Below are 25,801 nucleotides of genomic sequence, written 5' to 3'. Positions count from 1 at the left end.
CAGGATAATTCCTGGTCTGATTGTATGCCCTTGAGATCTTTCTGTAACTTCCCGGTGGAAGTCCCTTCTTCCTCGTCTACAATTTACCTTATTCCTTTGAGCACTAGCGCTGAGCCCTTTTGAAAATACAGACACCCAGCATATTCTCTGGCAGTAATGTAATCTTCCCCAAGAAGCATCAAACTATGTCATCTCTCTTACCAGACCCCATGTCTGATTTAATGGCTATCAACCAATCATACCCTTTTTCATATAGAAGAAATCTGTCAATCAATGATTTATTAAAGAAATCACAGTTATTACAGTTGTAATTGAACATTTTCTTGATTTATTGCCTCTTATCTTAGCCTTTTTTTATTATTAGTTGTTCTTGATATATTATATGGGTATATCTTCTCCAGTTGATTTAACTCTTCCCTCTTACTGTACATTTCATGTTATAGAGAATCTAATTCAACTTAAAGAATTTAATTGGAATGTCCTCAAAGCCCAACACTTTATTCTCCTGATTAAGTTGGAAACTTGAAATTATTATATTAAGTAGTTGTCAATATTAGAAGTCTGGAGTCAACATGGAGAATGGCGCCTTGGTCAGAGTGTCGTAGAAATAATCTATAATAGACTGTGAGTTTTGATTTGGCATTTGAGTGGGGCAGGTCCAAACAACCAAGGTTTCATTTATCCAACATTAGAAGCTGTCATGACAAAGGAGACAATTCTTTGATAAATTAATATTCTTACAGATTATCCCAATCTCAACAAAAGGTTGGGAAACGATTATCAAGATAACTCTGCAAATGATAAATTAGATATTAGCAGTGGGGCTTTTTGGCTAGGAGAGGAGAATCTGGTACATTTTGATGGCACAGTGGCCTTTTTTTTCTGTGCTTTGACGAAATTCTCTTGTGGTCTTTCTTGGTCTCATTTATATTATAGCCTTAGACTCATCTTGTCTGAGGCTGGAGTTCTGGAAGATTGTTTCTGTTTAGTAGACATTGTGAGGACCCGATTAACAAAAAAGTTTGTTTTCCTCTTGATATCTATCCTATGCTTTCTGCTCTATTACAAATGTAATGACTACTTCATTTTCAAAACAAACTTCAAAAACTTATTTCAAAATATTTTAATTATACAATGAAATTGAAATAATACAATATTACATATATATCAAATAGCGTAAGAAACCAAAGGTCATATATCAAATGATTTGAACACTTCTATAAGTCTATAGCCCCTGCTACAGGACAACTATCTTTCCTATTTTGAGGATCAACATTCTCAAGAATGACATTTCATTTTTTATTTTAAAAATATGACATTTTATTGCCTTGTTCTATTTTAAGAATCTTATAAATACAATAAATACTTATGAATTTTTTTTTTTCAAGGTAGGATCATACTCCAGCCCAGACTGACCTGGAATTCACTATGGAGTCTCAGGGTGGCCTCAAACTCATGGCAATCCTCCTACCTCTGCCTCTCGAGTGCTGGGATTAAGAGCATATGCCACCACGCCTGGCTTGAATATTTTTATAGTCATAGCATTAAGTCCTTTTTCTTTGAGGATTGATGTCCTAGAATGACTTCCACCCAGAGAAGTCTGTTAGCTTGAAGCAGCAGGACATTCAATAGACTTTCCTTCTTTATTCTAGAAGCTTTGGTAAACATTTTTGACACAAATTGTGAAGCCTCCATTGGAAATTCACATTTTATGCAGTAATATGCCATTTTAATTTCATGAAGCAAAAGATTCACTTCCACTTGCAAATAGCACTAAAGAAAGCAATATTGTCAAAAGAAGTGGCCTAGTATATCAAGAGGCACCACGGCTGCATTAAATAAAAGACATTCGTTCCCCTCGATTCCACATTTCCATTTCATTATGGCATAAGCATTAATTAAGCCCATCAGCGACTTCTTCCTTTCAGGAGAACATTTTCCATCTGACAGGATGTCAGCTAAAGAATGTGTGGCACAGGAGTGCTTCCATTAAAAACACCCTCACTTTCACCTACAGAGAAGCTCATGCATTCATTTCCACAGGCAGAGGGGCGAGCAGCTCTTGCTAAGGTCTTTTGCCCCCTCCTTTCTTAACAGACTGTGGCTGTGTCACTCAGAATCTTCCACCTTGTCGACATTTACAAAGACAAGCACACTTAAGACTCCACGGACACCTCATGTCACCTGGTGGCATTTGGTACGTTTCAAGTAAAAGCAGGAGAAAAACGCACAGGTGTTTCTGAGGGTTTCCATGCACCTGCAGTTACACGACAGGACTCAGGAACTAAATGCCAGATTCAGTTTAAGTCCCACAGGTGTTTGCAAAGTTACACACACGGATGCTGAGATCCATCTTGTATCCAGGCAGATGACTAGGGGAAAAAAAGGGGAGCAGGGCCCCAGAAGTTGAGTAAAATCTCCAAAATCTCCCTGCTGTCCTTGGCCTTCCCAACTGACGCCTCCCTTCTTCTCTCTGCAGGGGAGCATTTGCGGATCTGCCCTCAGGAATACACGTGCTGCACCACGGACATGGAAGACAAGTTGAGCCAGCAGAGCAAACTGGAGTTTGAAAACCTTGTGGAGGAGACGAGCCATTTCGTGCGCACCACGTTTGTGTCCAGGCACAAGAAATTTGATGGTAAGTGGAAGAGTCTACATTCTCCCTTGTTACTCGTGAGCTTTTTGATCAGCATTTGGCTCTTAGAGGAAAGCTTTTGTTTTCTTTTTCCTTCCCAAGGTAGAGTCTTCTTCGAGTCCAGGCTCACCTAGTAGTCTCTGTATAGTCCCAGGGTAGCGTCGAACTCGTGGTGATCCTACCTCTGCCTCCCGAGTGCTCGGGTGAAAGATGTGCGCCACCACCTCTGGCAGGCCCAGCATTTTTTAAATGGGGAGGTTTCAGTTCCTCTTAAACATTTATAGTACTGTCTATTTTTTAGAAGAACAAAAAAACCATGAACATTCTTAATAGCATGTTATTTTATATAATATTATCTTGGAAAAATCAGAGGGAAGAAAGAACTGTTTTGCATTCGTTTTTTTCGTTCTCTGAGATGGTTTGTTCTGATTTAGCCCAGTGTTTCATTATTGGAGTGATTTTAATTCACATTTTCTTACATAAAAGCTTATCTTTAGTTTTCATATGGGAATTGTCTATTAACAATTTTGTCACTTAAGATTATTTGAAATGTAACATCACTTTTCTGATTACAAACTTGTCTGAATGGACAGGGACGAGGGTTCCTTTATTTTAGCTTACCTATGAGTACCATGGGACATGAGTAGCAGTTGCGGTATGTGTCCCGTGGGGTTTAGAACCTCCTTTCATTTCATGGTCATAAGTAATTTTCATATTCCATTTTTTTTAAAATGAGCCTCTTTGTAGAAAACACAAAGAGGGAAAGAGATTTTATTAGGATTTTAGCTTCACTTTTCTCCACAGAGCCTCAGGAAAATATTCAAGCACAGTCTGTGTTTAACAACAGTTTAAATAATGATAGCAACACAGTTCATATTTTTGGAGTACTTAGTGGTCTAAGACATTCCATAATAATGCATTGAGAACCAGTCTTGTGGTTAGTCTTCTTGTTCCCCACTGGACATGTTACACTGCCTTAGGGCAACAGAGCCCCTATGCATTTCCTTCTCTTCAGTCAGTGCCAAACAGCCAGTGAGGAAAGGCTTGCCAAAGTTTTTCTTTTTTGTTTCCTGTGTAGTAGGTAAAAATGTTCCCTTTTATAGTGTTTTTTTTTTATACTATAATTGTAACAGCGATGTCTTCCAAATTCATCCTCCAATTATAAAAGACGAATCCACAGATGCTTTCAGCATTCACAACAGGATGACATTTTCCATGTAACGGATTGGGACTTCATCTCTTCGGCAAGTGTGTACAAACAACTTCACTTCTCTTCCTCTGTGTATAACGTTGTCCCTGCACATACATGACAATACTGACAATGACTCATTTAAGTGTGATGCTGTGAATGTTTTTTTCTCTTGAATCCAACAAGGGAGCACTTAGGGGTTGCCGTCGATTGACAGATTACAAAGTCAGTGACATTTCAGAGACCCTCATGGGGCTTTGAATTTAGGGGCCTTCAGTGTATCACTACAAATTGAGGTGAGTTGAGACGTCTTGTCCTAGGTTACTGAGAGCAGATGAGTGTTTATGCTCATTTGTATGTCTTCAGTGCACACCTGTGTTGCCTTTACAAAACTGTACTCCAAAGATTGCTGAGTTCTCTCAGAGTAATATTCATGACAAAGATGTATTAATTATAAGAAAAAAAATATTACATGTTAAGTGGATTTATGGGGAATTATTTTTTTAAACAAGTAAAGCCAGATTCTTCTGGTGTTGTATCAGTACCTTTAACATCCCTGGGTCTACAATCCTTAATCCCACATCTCATCTGTCTTAATTAAGAAACCTCCCTCTATCTCTTGCCCGTTCTTTTCACAGGTGTGTTTTGAATTGTACTGATGTACTTGGAGGGTCTGATGGGTCTGATGTCAATCACTTTGACAGGACATTGATTTCGCTGAGATTGGATCTGACACTGGGGGTGATGAATTCTTTTAGTAAGACTCCTTTTCATTGCAGCTGCATTAGGCTTTTATGGGAGCAAAGTTAATATATTTTTTTCAGGAAGGGTTCACCTCGCCATTTCAACAAAACCTAAATGTGGCCTGACTCAGTCAGACCTTGATGAACACATTCTTGAAACTAATAATTGAATTTGCATTTGTATGCATTGAATGATCGCCATCCTGATCTCTTGCCTTTTCCTTGGTCAACTTTAGTTATTTGGTTGTTGGTTTCATGTCAACTTTATCACAAAGGTTATCTCTCACTGAAGTTGGAGCAATTGAGTGGGTGATCTTCCATTAGATTTTCCCCTTTCTTTTGGTACTGGGGGTGAAACCCAGGCCACTATGCCCACCAGGCAAGTGCTCTTACCATTGCCATATAACTCAAGTCCCTCTGTTGGTTTGTAAAAATAAAATATGTTCTCACATAGAAACCATGTGGGCTCAGTTGAGGAATGCTTCGTTCTGGGTCCTATTATCATCTCTTAAACCAATGATGCTAGGACAGATTCGGAATTTATTTTAGAAGTATCCAGAATGGTGAATCCTTTTGAATTTGTATTCAATTCTTTTCATCATACAGCTAAAGATTCTGTGGACATTCTTTCTGTGGTCCACTTTCACAGAGGTCTGGTCTTGCCATTTATGTCTCCCATTTTTTTGTTACTTGTAAATTACCACAGTAAAGAAACTATTGTCCAAACACTAGACAGCAATTATTCCTATTTTTCCATGAGTATGGCCATAATTTTCATTGCACCTGATATCTGTGGTCCAGTTTGCAGTGTGCACAGAGGCTAACTGCAATTGCTATAATAATTAGTCTTGGTTTATTTTATTTTATTTTATTAGAAATGTCTTGATTCCACTTAGCGTTTGGTTTTCTGGCAGTTTTAATAATATAGAAAATTGGAATTCTAATATATTTAATACAAAGACACACACACACACACACACACACTCACACACACATTCACACACACACTGTTTTCAAGGCAATGTCTTGTTCTGTCCCAAGCTGACCTGTAATTCACTATGTAGTCTCAGAGTGGCCTCAACCTCACAGTGATCCTCCTACCTCTGCTTCCTGAGTGCTGGAATTAAGGCATGTGCCACCTTGCCTGGCATAAAGACACAATTTTAAATAAAAATTTATTTATCCATGTTGATAAAGAGAGATAGGTAGATATATAGAGAGAGTGGACAGGCTAGGTCATCCAGCTACTGCAAAGAAACTCTAGATATAGGGGCCCCTTGGGTATCTGGCTTACATGGGTACTGGGGAATCGAACCTGTGTCCTTAGGCCTCAAAATCAAATGCTTAACTGCTAAGCTATCTCTCAAGCCCCAAAGCCATAAGTTTTTTTTTTTTTTTTATAAAGAATCAAGGATATAAATTAGAGAAAATGCAGTATTTTCAACTGATGATGCTGAGAAAAATAAGCCTCTCTTCGTAGAAGAGTGGACATAGATTCTTATCTATTGCCATGCACAAAGTTCAGCTCCACGTGGATCAAGGGCCTTAATGTAGGACCCAAAACCCTGAAATGTCTATAAGAAAATGCTTCTATAGGTCAAACACTTCAAGATACAGCAATAAGGGAATAGCTTATTAATAGGACTCTGGTAGCCCAGAAAATAAGGCAAACAAGTGAGATTTTTTCCAACTAACAACAAAGACAACAGCAACAAAAGCATTTGTACAGCTAAGAAAATAATAAACCAACTCAAAAGACAACCTATAGAATAGGAGCAAATTTTCACCAGCTACATATATGACAGGGGATTGAAATCTAGAATGTACAAAAGCACCCCCAAAATTAAGCAATAGCAACATTGAGCAACCAGATGAGAAAATGGGCTATGGAACTGAAGAGAGATATCTTATAAATAGAAATAAAAAAGGCCAACAAATTCTTAAATAAATGTTCTACATCTTTAGCTGTCGTGGAAATGCAAACCAAAACTGCAGTGAGATTCCAGATCTCTCAGGCCAGAATGCCTACCACCAACAAGTCAAAGACAAGAAATGCTGTTGATGGTATGAGAAAAGAAAACCTTTAATCGTAGCTCATGGGTATTTAAAGTGGTACACCCACTGTATAAATCAGTATGGAGGTTTGTCCCAAGGTGAAAAATGCATCTACCATGTGACTCAGCTTTACTACTTCTGGGCATAGAGCCTAAGGACTTCACACTTTACTGTACAGATAGATACCTGCTCATCCATGCTTGTGGGGTGCTTTGTTCACAGTAACTAGGGAAAGGAATCAACCTAGATGCTCATAAACTGATGAACGGATAATTAAGATGTGATATAGATAGGTACAGATATATAGAAATATAGATAGATTTACATACATATACATACACAAGTCAGTGTTATGCAGGTGTAAAGAAAAAGAGAACTATGCCACTTTCAAGAAAAGCGGGTGGGTCTGGGAAATATTATATTAAGTGATGTGATCCAAGATCAAAAAGATAAATGTGGACTGGAGAGAGGGCTTAGTGACCACTTGCCTATGAAGCCTCAGGATCCAGGTTCAATTCCACAGTGTCCATGTAAGCAAGATGCACAAGGTGATACATGTGTGTGGAGTTTTTAGTGAGTGGCTACAGGCCATGACATGCCCATTCTCTCCCTCCATCATCTAACTGTCTGTCTAGCTATCTATCATCTTTCATCTATCAATCATCTATCTGTCTTCTGCCATCAATCTATCTATGTCTATCTATCTATATCATCTCTCTTCTGCCTCTCTCAAATAAATAAGTAAATATGTATTAACAAAATAAATTCCACATGTTCTCTCTCCCATTGTTCATTTGTATGTAAGTTATAGTGATTGTAGTAGAATGTAGGCATTAGAAACAGCTATGGAGCAGAGGGCTTAGGGGAGTGGGGAACTGATTTGTAAGTAGAAGGTCAGAATAATATAGGTGCAAAGGTTAAAATGGGGTCAGTTAAGAAGATGGAGAGGAGAGGGTAGGGAAGACTAACCAAAAGACACAGATAAATAGATAGATAGATAGATAGATAGATAGATAGATAGATAGATAGATAGATAGATATTTAGATTTTATGAATAAGTTATACGGAAACCTATGTCTTTATTAATAAAGTTAAATATAATTTAAAACATGTTTGGGTAGAGACAACAAAAATAACCCTGTGGTTATGGCAGCAAAATCCCAGCACATGGGTTTGGACACCTTCCAGTGAATTATTGATCAGGGATATTCCTAAGGCCTCCAATAGGGTGTAGGATATCCACTGGAACTAGAAAGTAAGACCTTATGGGCTGAATACACCACATACTTGGTTGAAGGACACTAAAAATCAAGCTCAAAGTGAGATGGAAGCCCCCTTTTTTCTCTCATGAGGTTTGAGTCACAGTCCACTTGAGATAACTCGTGTACAGTAAGTATTGAAAACCTTCTCAAAAGCCTGTGGCTTGGAAAGTCACAGACCCTCGGGAGAAAACCACACTATTTGGCTAAATGGATATATAATACTAATACATTACATACAATGCTGCTCTTACTTTCACTCAGAGAAACTTCTCGTGGTGCATGGCAGTATTTACTGGACATATTTAAAATTCCTTTCAGTGCTGAGAATAGGTGATGGTTAAGTGCTTCGCAATAAAGGAGACATCTATATAACACCAGCCAGGGCTCAGAAAACATTGTGAAAGAGGTGGCAAAAAGAATGTAAGGTCAGAAGTCTGGCCTGGTTGCACATGCCTTTAATCTCAGCACTTGGGAGGCACAGGTAGAATGACTGCCATGAGTTCAAGGCTAGCCTGAGACTACAAAATGAGTTCCAGATCAGGCTGGGCTAGAGTGAGATCCTACCTCAAAAACAACAAAGAATGTAAGGGGGAAAAGATGGAAAGGAGTTCATTGGGAATCTTTCCTAGACACAAAGTGGTCATTGCACTTATGACTTCACCACAGCTCTTGGAACCTGCACAATATTGGGCATCACATCATGGCCTCGTGGGTATTGGAGGAGAGGGGAGGCATCAACGTAGAAGAGGGAATAGGTGGAAAGAAGAAAGGATCCGGTGGTAGGATGCAGGGAGAGGGCCGAAGGAGAATAATTGGAAGGGTACTATGATCGCAGTCCATTGCGTGCGTGTATGAAAATTGTCAATAAAATACTTGCCTTTTCTAAAACAACAAACGAAACAAAACAAAAACAAAATAACAGTAAGGGAAAATAATGTAAAATTGCACCCAAAAGAGAGTCACCCCTCTCTCCATATCCATCTGAATACAGGTTCATGTTTAGCCACCCTCAGACCTGTCTAATACGAATTTGTGCCTAACTTTCTATTGATTTCATGTCCCAAGTGGGTTGTCTGTTTATGGAGCAACAGAATAAGAAACATCCTGATAGTGGTACTAGTACCCAGCGACAGTAGCAGCATCACTGTTGCTGACTGCAGTCATCGGAATAAACCGGAATTTGAAGTCACACGGACAAATGCTACAGTGAGGATGAGGTTACCTAGGCTGAGCACACCTTTACTAATGCTGTCTGCCACCTCTACCCCGTAATTTTTCAAGTGTGCTGCCATTTCATGGTCAACCAGCTAGCTCTCCTTCTGTCATCCCGCCTCCCTTGTTCCAATTATTGCGGTGAGGAAGTGGAGATGACTGTTCGGGGAAAAAATAGCGTAGTTTATGTTTTTAATCCTTAAAAAAGAAAATTACTCACCTAAATATAGCCCAGCTACCAAGAAGCCTAGAGCCTAGAGGGGGAGAAAGACGTGCCAAGTTTCCACAGAGAATAAGGAAACCAAGATTGTGACTCTTCTAAATAGTAGTGTTATAGGAAATCGATATTTGGTTTACTTGTTTTGATTAGATACTGGCAAGATTTCTTTAACAAAGCCAGAGTTATATTCCACATTTTTCTTTTGGAAAGGCATAGACAATATTCAACTGTAAGTTGTGCCTAAGTGCAAAACAAATACAAGACATAATATTTTGCAATCAATGAGGGCATTTTTTTTTCTCCTTACCTTCCAGACGTTAGTGGCTTCTTTTCTATAGGCCCTTGTACCCTATCTCCAAGAACACATTATTCAGAAAGGAAATTTTGTTTGAGCAGGCATTTAGTTTTTTTCCTTTAGATTCATTTTACCTGAAATTTATTCACGTCTGAGGCTTTCTATGAGTTCTTTTGTTTAATATTTTCTTCTGGATATTATTCTACTTTTCTTCCTGTTTCTTATTTATGTATCGTAATGATATATATTTGTCCAGAGATTTTTGGCAGCAAGTGCATTTTTAAAAGAAAAATAAAAAAAAAATAACAGTAATTTCCATTCTTTGGAAGAACTTATTCCATAGCAACGCCCTTAGAATACCCATTGCACTGAAAGTGGAAATAATTTATATACCTAGGCATAATATTTTCATGCTGCAAATCTGCTGGTGTTTTCTCTTTAAATATCATTTCTCATCTATATACTGTAGAGATGACAATAATGTAATGACTTCTTTAAAATATAGTCTAATTTTCCTGGAGAATGTGCTCATGTGAAGAAGAAAAAAAAAATGAAGTAGTTTTCTACACAGTGGTGGAATCTTCCATATTCCCTGTCATATGAGTAATATTGTTTGTGTGTGTATGCATGTGCGTGCATGCATATGTGATGTTTCGTATGGGAAACTTTTGTCATATGTAGAAGGCACCTAGGTATGCAGTAGATTAAAAAGACTAAAATCTGGTCAATGTTTGCTCTAGCTAACCTTTTTTTTAAAAAAATATATTTATTTATTTATTTATTTATTTGAGAGCGACAGACACAGAGAGAAAGACAGATAGAGGGAGAGAGAATGGGCGCGCCAGGGCTTCCAGCCTCTGCAAACGAACTCCAGACGCGTGCGCCCCCTTGTGCATCTGGCTAACGTGGGTCCTGGGGAACCGAGCCTCGAACCGGGGTCCTTAGGCTTCACAGGCAAGTGCTTAACCGCTAAGCCATCTCTCCAGCCCTAGCTAACCTTTTTGAGAGAAATGTAAGTGTTATGCTAACATTATATCTGGCTGGTTAGTTGGGTATGGTGTTACACACCTGCCACACCACTCCATGAGGAGTGCAGAAAGGAGCATCAGCAGCTGAAGGACAGGCTTGGCTACACTGGAGTTCCTGTCCAGCCTGGAGTTCATGAGACCATGTCACAAGAAAATAATAATAATAATAATAATAATAATAATGCTGCTGCTGCTGATGATGATGATGATGAAGGGAATCAAGAATGACTTATAAAGTAGAAGTGCTTTGGGGGGAAAAGTGTAGGTATTCAAGATTTTTACTTAGAGGAATGAAAGAAGACTTCTTGGAAGAGCTGTAGTGGAAAACCCTTAAATAATGGGTGAAGGTGTCAATAATTAAAGGAATGACAGGAGGCAAAGGCCTCAAGCATTTGCATGCCTGTCTACACAGTGCTAAGACATGTTGTTGGCCCAGTTACTACTGATTCTGCCCCCCAGGCCCCTCCCCCACCCAAGAAGTGGAGGTTTACTGATATTAACCATGTATAGATAGTCTACTGATATATTGTGTTCCTTCTATAAGCCTGTTGCTGTTTGTAACTAACAGGCACCCAGTGTCGGGGCACAGGGAAGAACTGCCATTTTTCTCTTAATTCATCCTCAGTTTGGCTTTTCTAGGCTGTGTTCAACTTGTCTTGTTTCAAATTGATGCTGTGGTCTGGTCTACTCACCATATCTGTTCTTTTGAGAGGAGCACTCCAACGTGGTCATTTTCTTCTTTGGGATACTTTAAGACGGACAGTGAAGGCAGGGTACCCCTTAAAGTCCGTTTTTTTCTCAGGTTTTACAGTCCAAAGCAAAACTCATTGGATATTCCCACCCTTAGTAGAGACAGAGACTGTACTAATCCATAGAGCTGGAGATGGAGAAAGACCAAATATTTCTCTATCTTTATCTACTGTAGTTCTCCTTCTGGCTCCTTTTAGTAAGTCCGGTTTTTGACCTTTGCAGAGTAGTTGACTGCCTCCTTTATGCTGTTGGGCTGCCATCTTCGTCAGTTGTGATTCATTCGAGGATCAGTTTTCTTGGAGTTAGAATGTGCTGGGCTACATTTTAGGAATGAAGCTAATGCTGTCCCTAACACTGCATAGTAATCTTACATTTTCCCAGAGGGCGAACCGTCCATCAATGGAAATCAGCCAATCAAGGAATTAGGTATTGATAGAGCTAGTGAGCAGGTTTATAAACCACAGATAACCTTGCATTTATTCAATGCTGAGGGGGAAAGAACCTCATACTAGTAAGAGTGTTCTAAACACAGCATAGATATGTGAGCACAAGTAAGTTTTTGGCCTTCTTTCTTAACTTCCTCTATACTTTCTCCATCCTCCCTCCTTTCTTCTCTCCCTCCTTTCTTCCCTTTCCTCCCTACCTCCCCCTCCTGTATTCCCCTTCTTATACTTTGTCAAATCTTTCAAACTGAAGTTTGAGACACCACTTTATGGATTCTGTGAGATACTACTATTCTTTTTCCAATTTTTAGCCCCCCCCAATACCTCAAAGTAACTTAAAATACATTATGCTCCCAGTGTAGTTGAAATATTATCATCTTATTATCACCAATTCCCTTGCACAGTAGCTTTGCTGAGCAGCTGTTTCACAGACAAGGCAATTTCTTTTAAGTGTCGCCGTATCAGACTCTGAAACCAACCCTACCCGACGGGTCTTGGACATGAATGCCAATGAGCAGGCGCGTATCTGTACTCTGACAGGGACTCTCTAATGCTTTGAGTAAGTATAGGTAAATTACAAGAGAAGTTTTATTTAAGTTAAATTGTTCTGCCACCGAATATAGAAAAGTAATTTTCTTATTTTAATGGGTATCAAAAAATATTTAATAGGTGTGTGTAAGTTAGAGCCCATTGGGAACATTTTTGTCTTTTGACTGGAAACACAGAAGCTTGGTGTACACTGACTGCACGGTGCTTGGGCCTGCAGTGGGGCAATGGACCCTTTGCAGGTAAATCCACGGGGAAGTGGAGTCGAAGTTACTTTCACTCCACCTGGATTTTGGTATGAAGAATGACTTGATCTTTCTTTGTGACAAGAAATAATAATAATTCATGATAATAATAATAAATTTCCTCTCCTGTGCTGAGATAGTATAAAAATTTCCTTTTCCAAACAAATAAAATGACAAATCATCCCCCCCCAATTTTTGGATGGGAGGATTCAGATGAATATAACAACCAAAATACTATATCACCATATCATTGTGGAATTGGATCAAGATGGCCAGAAAGGTGATATTCACTAAACTGGAGGTGAATTCTAGGAGTTTTATTAGAATACTTTTATTTTGCATGATTTCTGAAGTTTCCTAGTTTTTTTTTTTGGGGGGGGTGTTTTGAAGTAGGGTCTCCTTCTAGCCCAGGCTGTCCTGGAATTCACTGTTCTGTGTTTCTCAGGGTGGCCTCTAATGGAAGTCCTTCTACCTCTGCCTCCTTAGTGCTGGGATTAAAGGTGTGCATTACCATGCCCAGTTTTCTTAGCACTTTTTTTAGTATAATAGTTTGAACCCAGCCTCCCCTCCATACTTAGCGAGGATTTTATCTATGAGATACAGGCTTAAATATTTCCACATTATGAATTCATGGTATGAGATAAGGTCTGATCATAGTTCTACTCTCATTCCCTATGCATTTCATAGTAAGTGAAACAGAGTACACCATTTTTGAATAGCTAGAGTGACTATAACATACATCAAAGTCACGAAGCTTCTCTTTTCAATCAAGTGTCTGTCTTTATTGGCTATGAGTCACATCTTTAGAATAACCAGTGTGAACTAGGACTTGTAAAAATGATGTGAAGCCATAAGACGCCCCTGTTATGTGGGACTCACAAATGTTAGCCTTCTGTTTAGAAAGTATGTGGGTATGGAGATAAGCAAAATATTTGTTACTGTCTGGATCTTGAATGCCCCCTCCTCCAGAAAAAAAAACAAACAACAACAACAAAAAAAAAAACGTGATCTTCTGATGGCCGTGTGCAGAGAGGAGGTAGGATTTAGTAGGAGAGCTTTGCTCAATGCAGATCAGCCTTCAGATGGAAGCGTGGGAGCCTGGCCCCTTCTTTGTTCTCTGTTTTGCTTTCTGGCCATGAGTTGGATGGTTTCATTTATTGTCTCTGTCCATCTGCCTCTTTCTAGCAGGATGTTCATCCTTGCCACAGGACCGAAACTGCACTGCCCATAGATCATGAAATAGAATTTCCAAAACTTAGCCAACATAAACTTTTGCTCTTTGTAAGTTGGTTATCTCAATTGTTTATTAGAGTGGCAGAAAGCTGCTTAACACTATATTCAAACTCATAAATGAAGACTCAAAAGTTATATATTTTTAAAAATCTATTTCCAATAGTATTTCTTTATTATACACTAATATATCTGATTGCAGGATTAATACTATGATGGGCTAGTAGATTTGGACATTTTAACAAATCTAAAGAAAGAGAGTGCTTCCTGTAATTACTTTCTGGTAGTTAATTCCAAGAATTCTACAAAGAGAAGAAGAAATCAAATATGAAGGAAAAGATGCTTGTCAGTTAAAAATAATCTACAGATTCATTAAGGCCAATAATTATAAAAAACACTCCTTTACAGTTTCAGAATATGCGATTTTATTCATTTATGAAATGGAGAGATAGATCATCCATTAAGATGCCTGTCTGCAAAGCCTGAAAACCTGGGTTCAATTCCACGGTACTCACATAAAGCTAAATTCACAAAGTTGCATATGTATACAGAGTTGGTTTACAGTGGTGTCTAGAAGCTCTAGAGTGCGCTCTCTCTCTCTCTCTCTCTCTCTCTCTCTCTCTTTCTCTGTCCCTCTCTCCTCCCTCCATCTTTCTATCAAATAAATAAATAAAATTTTTACAAGATTTGTTATATTCATTAAATGGACAAGTATATTTGAGGAATATGTGTGTATATATATATTTTTTTCTCATCCTGTTTCCTCCTTCCCTGCTGGTTTACTTGAATATAAAAAAAATTGAAAAGCATATTTTTTGGTTCAAGATATCTAAAAGTAGAGGCTCCAGGATTATAGAATGTTTGATGAAATTCTATTTCTCCACATACTTTTGTTTTATATCTGAAAAGTCTTTGCATCTTGTCTCCTCTTAAAGTAATAGTTCTGTGGCCATTACCGTTTTCCTTCTCAGGTTTCCTATCTCTTCTCCTTTGCGCGTAGTTGGCAGCTTATCATTTTCCCTTATTTAGTGTTCTCTTTAAAACCGTCATCTCTTGCATATTCCCTGCTGAAGTCTAAGCTCATTAAGTATAGGTGTTCTGTCCTCAACTTAGATTTATCTTTCATTGCGTGATTTAATATGGAGCATTTTTAATGTTGCTCCAGCATTGCCTGGCTGTGGTACCAACCAGACAAACCCAAGGACACACACTGGCTGGATGAATTGCTTAAAGTCTCATAATAAATATGACAGAAGAAAATGGGGAGCCTTGATTCTAGTTATCTATTAACTCTTAGGGTCCATAAACCTGGAGATCAAAATCAATTTCAACAGAATTTGTTCCACTATTTAATGGAACTTAGTTTACACTCCCAGGACAAAGGTGGACTTAGAATACAGCTTAGTAGAGACTCTTTTCCTATATGAAGTCTTTGAATGAACGCATGTGTGCAACACTCAGAGACACATGCATGTAGGCATACCCTGTGTGTGATTCCCCTGGATGATGTTAACATACAGATTCTTGGTTTCAGCACTGAAGAGTATGACCTGAGTTGGACTTGAAAATCTTTGTTCTACATAAACATTTTCCATTCATGAAGTAGGTAGTTTCTGGGCCACTGTTGTGCATATAGATGTGCAGTGTTTGTGTGTGTATGGGGAATTGAGCCTTGAACCTGGGTTTTCAGGCTTCACAGGCAAGTGCTTAACTGCTAAGCCATTTCTCCAACCCACCTGTGAAGTTTTTGAGATTGTTTGATTAATTGATATTTCTAGAGTCTCACTTATGTTTAGTAAAAACTTTTAACTTTTAAGCATATTTATAATTTTTGATTGTTTTTTTTAATTTTCAAAATTAGACTCCATGGGCAGGAGAGATTTCTCAGTGGTTAAGTTTAATGCACTTTCTTATAGAGCCTGATGGCCCCCGTTCAATTATCCAGCATCCATTTACAGGCAGATGCACAAAATACTTTGTAAAATAGAATCTATTGCCTAAAGGAAGAAGAAGATGAATATTTTCTGGAGATAATATTCCCGTGTCCATACTTTATTGTCTTTGTTTTGCAAAGTAGGTTCTCACCCTACCCCAGACTGACTTACACCTCACTCTGGAAATTATAGAAACCCTCATGTCTCACCCCCCCCATGCTGGAATTATGGACATGAATCTCTATGCCCAGTTGTACACACTTTTAAACATTCTATCATTCTGATTTTATTAACCTTTATCATTAGCTGCTTGGCAATATCTATTTAGAGCCCAGGTACAAACCTATGGGAACAAACATAAAAAATTTGAGATGGATAATAGTGCAGTGTTGCAGTTGCCTTCTTGTTACTGGGACAAAGTACCCAACTCAAAGCTGCTGGGAGCTCACAGTCTTCAGAGGAAGTTTCATACAGGCAGGGGAAAGTGTGATGGCTAACCCCACAATGCATGACCCACATTCCCCAATGAGGAGGGTCCTTGTGGAAGGGGGAGGACGGGTTGCAGGCTAATGACGGTACCAACATGGCTGTACACACACTGTGTACATAACTAATAATAATTAGTAGTGGTAATAATAATAACAAAGAGAAAATAAAAAAGAAAAAAGATTGAGAGTATTTCATGACAAGACACAGTAAGTGGTTTTGTGAAAAGACACTAAGAGAACTGTCCAGGAAGTTAGGGAGGCTGTGGGCATGCGAATGGATGACGGGGAGGTTGTGGGTCAAGGGTGGTTCAGAGATAATTGCAGGCAGTGGAACACAGGGGGCTTGAATGAAAGAGGGATGGGTCCTTAAATAAGGCACTTGACTGTGTTTGCAATGTGGAGAATTCAGCCTGTCCTGTGGAGTTCTTGTTTGTTTTCATTTGAATAGTTGAGGTGATTGTTGAGTTTCAGATATTGCAAACAAAATGTAAAATCCCTGTGGAACATCACTCAGTGTTCACGTCATAGGGTTTGTACTGTGTAATCGACAGCTAACCCCAGGCTTGTGAATTAGACATCAAAATGCTTCTAGCTGCTTCCCATATCCTAAAGTGTGTCTGTTAATTTTTGTTGTTGTTTTGGCTTGTGTGTGCATGTGTATGTGTGTGTGTATGTATGCATGTAATGTATGTTTGTGTGGTGCCTTTGCTCCTGTGTGTGCACGCACGTGTCTTGTGTGTGTGTGTGTGTTCTATTCATGTATATATGCCCATGGGGTACTCAATGCTGTCATGTAAGGTGGGCTCAGGTGCCTGAAGTTTCCCATGTTAATTCACTTTTCAGGTTCTTCACACAATGAGTGTGTATACTGCTTTTTTTTTTGTTGTGCATATAGATGTGCAGTGTTTGTGTGTGTATGTGTGTCCATATGTATTTAGACCTGTGTGTGTGTGTGTGTGTGTGTGTGTGTGTGTGTGTGTGTGTGTACAAGTACTCAGTACATATGAGCGTAGACACATGGAGATCATAGGTTGGCATTGAGTGTCTTTCTTGATTGCTCTGCCCCTTATGTTCTGATGTGGAGTCTATCACTGAACACTAATTTAGCTAGAATAGCTAGATAGCAGGCCTCAGGGGTTCTCCTATCAGCACCCCCCCCCCAGTACTGGTATTATAAGCACAGGACACACGGCACAGCTTGGACCTCATGTTTGTGTGGGAAGCACCTTTCCCATTAGATCGTTGCCCCATCACCAGGAAGATGGTATAGTCACAATAATTACTGTGAAGTTCATGTGGCTATGAAAATGAACATTTCATTGGTAGGTGTCATACGCCCATTTCACATACCGTATGACTCTCACCTTAGAAAATTTGTTGCCTTGCTTCCATTTTTCTCATGATAATATCAGGACTGAATTGCAAAAGCATGTGTAATGTTGAAATTGCTACGTTTCCTATGTTACAATTTATAACATGTTAATGTTTCGTTTTCAAACATCTCGCCTAAAATGTCCCTCAACAACACTATGTGTCCACTATGTGGACAAAGCCCCCCTGCTTTAAGTCCTGCACCCAGCAATAGTGGTAGGCACATAACTGATGGTAATCACCCAGTGCATACCATGAGTTGGATATTCTCAGTAAGCAGTTTAGTACATTACTGACTTAGCCTGTAAATCATTGTGGATGGATGAATACAATTTCATGCACTCAGTTTTTCAGATCTCTGGAAATGCCACTGTCTCTAGAGCACAATTGAACATGCATATTCACTGGCTACTAGTGTAGTGTTTATGGAAGATCTATTGATTTCTAATAGGTGTTTGAACATCTGTAAATCCTCATTCAAAATGTACAGCTCTTAAATGAATTATAGTCTTTCGTTATTCAAGTTATCATGAATAAAGTGGTAAACAGTAGTGTGGTATTGCTTTGGCATGCGTCCATATGGAAATGAGAGGTGCATGGCTTGCTAATGAATGGTATTCCTTTATCCTCAGTTTCACTCACTGGGGCTAATATGGAACCAAGTTTATTTATACAGAGTTATTGAATCAACCAAGATACTAAGGTTCTTTATAATACACATTGCTTAGTATCACTTGCACACCTGAGTGGATTTTATGCCAATGAACAATAAATTCCTTCACTTGGTGGTCTGCAGAGGGAATGCCAGTGCTCATTGGAGGTCTGATTCCCAGGTTCTCTGATCCATTTGGTAGATGCATCCAGTTCTGTTCTATCCTTTCTTGTTAGGAATGAGACACATTTGAAAGGACAATTCATTTTAGGCAGAGTTGAGGAATTGGCTCCTAAAGAAATAGAAGATAAGTGATGTGTCTTCTGTGCCTGTGAAGATCGTGCTCCATATCCAAACTCACACTGTCTTTTTGTGAAAACACCAGATAAGTGACATTAGTGAAGCAGACAGACCAGCTGTTTGTTCTCTTGTTAATATCAAACTATACATGTGGCTCTGTGCTCACCATTTCTTACCCGTTGGTTTCATCTTAAGGCTTCTGTACTTCAACAGCAATCATAGGATATATCATTGTTATCGAGTACCTCAATGTAACATGCAACACCTCTTTAAAATAAGTAATATAAGGAGAGAAAGACAGTACCTGTAACCTTTATAAAGGCTAAATAAGTTGAGCAGTAATGACTGATGACCTTTTGGTCTTGACAAACATTTCCTTGCCATTTAAACAAACGTACACACATGACATGAACCACATCACTAAGGTGCTACCTTTCCACACTGAGTGAAGGCGCTGTCTTTTCTTTTCAATTCGGGTTTAGATACTAAATTTAAATATTTGATCAATTTATTAGACTGGATTAATACCATTTAGAATGCTGATACACTTTTACTCAGAAATCAACAGTAAAAGGAGTACCTTACTCAAAAAGGCCTTTCAATGATATGACATAGATACTTATCAATGATTCTTCATCATTCCATATTAGGTAAACAAATAATGATTAGGAGGTTCTCAAAATAAATTGCAATTTTTATGTTTCAGTATTGCTTTGTTTTCCCCAGGAAACAAAACCAAACATGCTCAATTATGCTGCGCATTTCACATAAGCTAGTAGTGGTGATATTTGGAAGCAATGCTGAACGTTTAAGGCTAAAAGATTGTCCTTATGTCTATTTGTGTGCAAAATAACCCCCGACTAATGGTGAGTCATGCTTAAAATGCTCAGCAATGCCGGATGCTTAATGCTTATTAGCTAGAACATAGAAAGACTCTCTAGTTTCCTTTTCCCACCCGTAGTTGGGAGATATTTGTATGTGATTCAATTACAATCTCCCATTTATGTCCAGCTGACAACATTAGCATTAATTCTACCATTGGAAAACAAAGGTCACAGAGCCCTGCCTGAACAGATGCTTAAATATATATATATATGCTGTTTGTCTTCCTTGTGCAGATATCTTGGAGCCACCCATGAACACTTAGGGAGACAACTCTGAAGGGTGAAATTGCATGGAGACTTTCACCTTATTTACTGATGTATCTTTGGTAGCTGTTGGTCCAGATGCTGCAACGGCTGTTGCTTTGAGGATTGGGATTCAGCAGCAGCTGTTGCTGTTGCTAGAGAGTGTCTCTGAAATTCACGATCTGATAGTCTGAGACCCTAGTCATTGAAAGCGATGCTGAAAGTTAATTTGCTGAATCCAAGTTTATTTTCCTACCTAAACCACAGTTTTTGATGGAGCCTTTCCCCAATGAGATGCAATAAAATGAGGAAAGGACTTATTTGGTGCCATTACCAAGCACAAGAGGAAGAAAAGGCCATAGTTACAGAGCAAGCTTTGGAGTTTTATAGCCTGGTGACTTAGATGGTTTTGGACTGTGAGAAATTCAAGTTTAGATCACAGCAATTTTTTGCACCCATTACTTTTGGCAACCTTACAGTACATTTGGTTTTCCATCTAGGCGAAAGCAGTAAATTCTCTGAAAGATTTTATGAAATTAATTGAAATTTTATATATATGTATATATGAATCATGTACTATATACTCTAGTTCATTGTTAATTTTTTAGTATTTTTATCAAATTGACATCACTTTTATGAGGCTTTCCTGATGAAGAAAAATGTGTTTTTTTAAATTCCATTTCTTGTTTTTTTAATTTTCTTTGTTCATTTTTATTTATTTATTTGAGAGTGACAGAGAGAGAGAGAGAGAGAGAGAGGCAGATATATATAGAGAGAGAATGGGTGTGCCAGGGCCTCCAGCCACTGCAAACGAACTCCAGATGTGTGTGCCCCCTTGTGCATCTGGCTAACGTGGGTCCTGGAGAACTGTACCTCGAACCGGGGTCCTTAGGCTTCACAGGCAAGCGCTTAAAGGCTAAGCCATCTCTCCAGCCCTTTAATTCCATTTCTTAGCAAATAATTAAATTTTGTGCAGCAAATATAAATAAAAACTGTTAAGTATTCAGCCTGTTACAGTTAATGTTTATTAAGTAAAATGATATGTCAGATGCTTTTATTAGGATGTTCATATGCCATCCCAGGTATTGATTAAGTATCATTGTACACTATGAGATAGCTAATACAATCTCTTTCCTATTTTATACAAGAAGAAACTCCTCCTTAGCAACACAAGTGATGGGTCCGTGGTTCTGTAGTTAACAGGAGAGATGAGACTTACTCTAATACATATCGTTTACCAGGCTGACCCATCTCTCATGAAGGAAATGAGTCAAATTACCTTGTCAAGTACTATTTGAAATCTGTTTTGTCCCTCTATCATCTGCTAGTGGCTTTTTGTACCCCCTAGAGTTCATGTAACTGATAAAAGGATTTGTTTTTCGTAGTAAACAGAATTTTGTTGTTAAGTCTATTTTGGCATTTTCACTTGGAAGTGATCCAGGTAACTATAGGAAGATTCAAAAGTCTTAGGCCAGACCTATCTTCACCAAGATGGTCCTAGTTTTAGTTGTCGTGACTATAACACGAAAATCAGGAGGGACTAACTATACCAGAAACTGAAGGCATCAGAAAGACTCCTGCCAAGCATTCTGCATCCTTCATAAATTACAGGATTCTTGGTAGACAGCCCGACTTCCAGCACTGAAGACACACAGAGAAAACTGCTCTTGTGGCACAGCAGCCATAGCCCAAGAGTCAGGGTCCCAGCGTACGAGTAATTCAGAACTCAGATTGGAAGCTTGGTCTGTGTGATGCTTCATTATAAGATAGATTCCTGGAAATAAGATGGCCATCCAGCCAGCCTTAGCGCCTCATGTTCCAACGCAAAGGGGTTGGCATCTGGGAGTGGAACTTTCTGAACCATTAATGGCGAGAAAGACCTGAGGCGAATGGCCTTCTGGTGCGTGAGAGGCTTTGCTTGCCTTGAAAAGAGTTAGGTTTGGGGCTGGAGAGATGGCTTAGCAGATAAAGCACTAGCTTTCAAAGTTAAAAGGCCAAGGTTTAATTCCCCAGTACCACATAATGACAGATGCACAGGGTGGTACATATGTCTGGAGTTCATTGGTAGTGGCTAGAAGCCCTGGCATGCCCATCATCTTTCTCTGTCTGCCTGTTTATCTCTGCCCCTCTCTCTTAAATAAATAAAATATAAAAGTAAAAGTAAAAGAAATGAGGGGGTTTGAAACCAAAGAGGGACTTCTGTAGCCCAGGGTAAAAGCACGCATCTATATTCTTAGGAAATGCTGACCACATCAAGAGAATAGAGTTTCAATTTCTCAGAATTATGCTCCTACATATAGAATATTATTTATTGTAAACATTTGTCATATATTTGTTATGTATCTTATATTTGAGCCAATGTAGGAAATGATTCATTAGTGGTAATGTCACCATTTAAAGTGTAAGATGTATATGACATGAAAAGAAGCCAGAGTATATCACTATTCAAACTAAAAAAAAGAATAATTAACGTTTCTAAATAATCTATAAAACATATAAGAACATTTGCTATTTTCTCCCTTAATGGACAATAATCTTTCTTAGTAGTAGTAAATGATGACACAACCTTTTCCTGAATATAAATTTTGCTTTCATGAAGAAACTGTGCTTGTGTACATATATGTACATGAGAATATACATATATGTATGTTTCTTCTTAAAGGACATTTTCATATGCTCAGGTAGTAAAAATGATGCTTAATTTGGGAAGGAAACCCATCTTGAAGCAGGGATGTAAGAAAAACCATTTCAATATATATTATTTTATCTGTTATTGATACTTGAAAATACATAATGAATTCTCTACTAAAATTATACCTAATAAACAGATGTAACAGTGCTACAGAAAATGATGAATCTTCAAATTTAATCCTTCCTACTATGGACAAGTTAAGGAAGTCTTTTTGTTTTCTACCTCACACTCAATCTGAAAGTGACCATGTTGTTGTCAGAACCAATGACAGACCACTTCTAATTTCAGCAAAATGTAATTTTCCTCTATTCTGAAGAACAGTTTTATCCACTATGAAGTGAATGACTCTGACATTTGGAGGTTTCAGTGCTTCTTTTTCAAATAACATTTTGTCACATGAATTACTTCTAGTAAAAAGGCCAATTCAATGCTTAAAGATTTTTATCCTCTAAATAAGGTATTATCTAGTAGCTAGGTTAAGTAATGGATGAATACCCATACTGCAAGCTTGTATTATAGCTCTGTTGTTGCCTTTAATGTTTTGCTTCAAAATGTTACCATTTTTCTTAACCCAAAACCTAAGGACATCAAGAAAAACAAAGTATATTGTATGATAGCCCTTCTGCTGGTTCATTTTTCTTTTTCCCCACTGTCAAAATATTGGCAGTCATTCGCCTGTATGTCTCTTCCTTATATGAGGTTCTGTTCTCACAGATACCTCCAGTCTCAGAGGCTTGGTCTTCCCCAGATCTCTGCCTCCATTTCTGTGTTCCTCCCACCTTACCTTTGCCACCAGGGGGGAGGATCTCCCCTTGGGGTAACATTCTGCAATTTGAGGCCTAAATTATGTATCTGCTTTACACTAGCAGGTATTAGTCCCTCTGCAGTTTTGTAAATGAAAAGCATATAGGGAAAACTCTGGATGGAATCTAAATGGGATTGGGTTCACTGCTTATGACAGCATTTTAACAAACACGCTTCCTCTGCAATAAAGTCACATATATCCCTTGAATTAAGAAACTTAAGTCTCATTCAGCTCTTTGCTTTTCCAATAATGAAAGGTATCTTGATCTTGTCTTTATTGGGAGATTAAGGTTATCACTGCTTTGAAACATGTATTGATATTTCATTTTCTTTAGGGAACCCGAGAATCATGATAGAATAGACTCAGGAAAAATGCCTCTGATCAATATAATTACTTTAGTTGCTTTTGGAGGAAAGAAAAACAAGCAAATCGAGGGAATTATCTTCTGTTGGTAGAGGACCTTTTGACTGAACTAAGATCAGACGGAACAGCAGCCAGCTTCTATTGTGCCATAGGTCATTGCCATCTGAATTGAAGACATAGGAGAGAAGACATGTTGAGATGTATGCTGACACCTGTGTTCTCCTTTGATAATCTGGTTTGGGCCATTGATAGCCAGAAAAGTAATTTTCATGTGGTTATTTTTCCAGTAACTTATGTGAGTTATGTTGTGAAATACTATTGTTTTGAAAATATGTCCTTAAACAATGTTTTAATTAAACATGGTTTATATCATTAGTACTCCTATATAAAGTTGGCATTTTTGTCATAACTTCAATGAATTCTGTCTCTTTTAAAAGTGGTATCCCTCAATTGACATATTTCGTGAAGTCATTCATTATTCTACACAGTTATCCAGAATATTCTTTTTTATTAGAGATGTATGTTCAACACAAAGGTTCCAAAATAAATGAGCTAGGTGTCAAGTTAGAGAAAACCTTATTAATGCATAAATTCAATAACAATATGATGTATGCTATGATAGACCCACAAAGCAAAATCTGTAAGCAAATGAAATAAGTGTGTTATCTGAATGAGCCAATAGGGTTTTAGCATAGCTGAGGGGCTCTATTGAATTTTAGCAAAAAATAGGAATTTGCTAGGGAAAATAAATAGTTACTTGTCATGGACAACAGTGGATCCTATATGATCCCACAAAGATCTAAGAACCACTAACTGATCAGTATTTTAAAAGAATGAAGTGAACTGTGAAAGTGCTTTTAATAATGCTGTTTATAGTTAGTATGTTTTGTTCCTTTGAATTGGAATAGCCACTGAAACTTTCTTTGAACAGAAAGACCTTAGGTGGGGCTGGAGAGATGGCTTAGCAGTTAAGGTGCTTGCCTGCAAAGCCAAAGGACCTCAGATCGATTCCCCAGGACCCACGTAAGCCAGATGTACAAGGTGGCTGGCACATGCATGTGGAGTTCGTTTATAGTGGCTGGAAGCCCTGGTCCACCCAGTCTATCTCTCTCTCTCTCCCTCTTTCCCTCTCTCAAATAAATAGATAAAAATAAATAAAATAAAAAGGAACTTAGTTGGAAAAACAGATTGATATATGTTTGAGGATGCAGCCTGTAAACTCTGAAGGGATCAGAGATTTCCTACGAAGATTAAGTATTTTCCTGCACTTACCATGTAGCAGACTGCACACGAATAGTACTCAAATTTTAGAAATAATTTTAAAAAGTATTTGGCACCATTTGATAAATAAATAATTTAAAAAAAAACTTCTCATTAACCAGAGAAAGAAATGTCAAACCAGGTGAAGGTATGTCATGGCATAATTTTTTTTTTTGGCAAGAGCTTGAAGCAACAAGTTTGTATTAAAGATTGTATTGAATCATTGAGCAAATATGTCTTTGTAAGATGTTGAGTTTGAAAGCAGAAGACAGTAGGGATTAGATGAGGGCAGAACTGACAAGACTCTGTTCTGCACACATAAAGTGAGACACAAGGAAGGGGAGGGATATTGAAGATGTCAATCACTAGCAATATTAACTGAACCGACCAGACCACTGAGTTCCATGGAAATAGTGAGGGGTTCACAGTCGGGCTATGATTCAGGTGAAAGGTACATTTGTGAGAATGTAATGCGTACATATTTGTAAGAAAGACTATTTTATTGTAAGGCAACTAAGGTTATCTTTTTCTTTCATTTGAAAGAGCTCCTTCATTTAGGTTTAATGATATGTTAGTCTATTTCAATGCTGATTTTATTGATATTTCTAAAACCTGACGGCTCCCTCTTTCCTTAATAGAGAATAAATTAGCCCTTTTTCAGTTGGAATCTACTTGTCCTGTGGTTTCCACATTATTTTTTTTTTTTTAGTTTTATGTGAGGCAACTTGGAGACCTATTATTATAAGGACGTTTTGCTGAATCTAAACAATCCTGTCCCACCACAGATCCTGACATGTATTTTTAAAGTGCTTTTTACCATTTAGACAAAGCCACAAACAATATTTTTTGTTTTTTTCCAAAACAATATTTTTTAATAAGGCTCAAAATTAATTTTAAATGAAATAAATATCTTGATACCTTCATTTACATAGAAGTTATTACATAAGCATAATAAT

The 25,801-nt window shown here is 38.1% G+C and overlaps 1 protein-coding gene across 2 annotated transcripts in view; it reads left to right on the top strand.

The window, feature by feature from the left end:
- Gpc6 (glypican 6) overlaps positions 1 to 25,801 on the top strand; it is a 1,121,087-nt gene that overhangs the window by 268,959 nt on the left and 826,327 nt on the right. For both annotated transcript variants that reach the window (XM_004651045.2, XM_004651044.2), the window contains exon 2: positions 2,480 to 2,638. In XM_004651045.2, coding sequence (XP_004651102.2) covers positions 2,480 to 2,638 — 159 coding nt within the window. The remainder of the gene's footprint in view (positions 1 to 2,479; positions 2,639 to 25,801) is intronic.

Source organism: Jaculus jaculus, chromosome 3 (genome assembly GCF_020740685.1).
Source record: "Jaculus jaculus isolate mJacJac1 chromosome 3, mJacJac1.mat.Y.cur, whole genome shotgun sequence".
Lineage (NCBI taxonomy): Eukaryota > Metazoa > Chordata > Mammalia > Rodentia > Dipodidae > Jaculus > Jaculus jaculus.
This window is presented reverse-complemented; position numbering and strand designations above follow the sequence as displayed.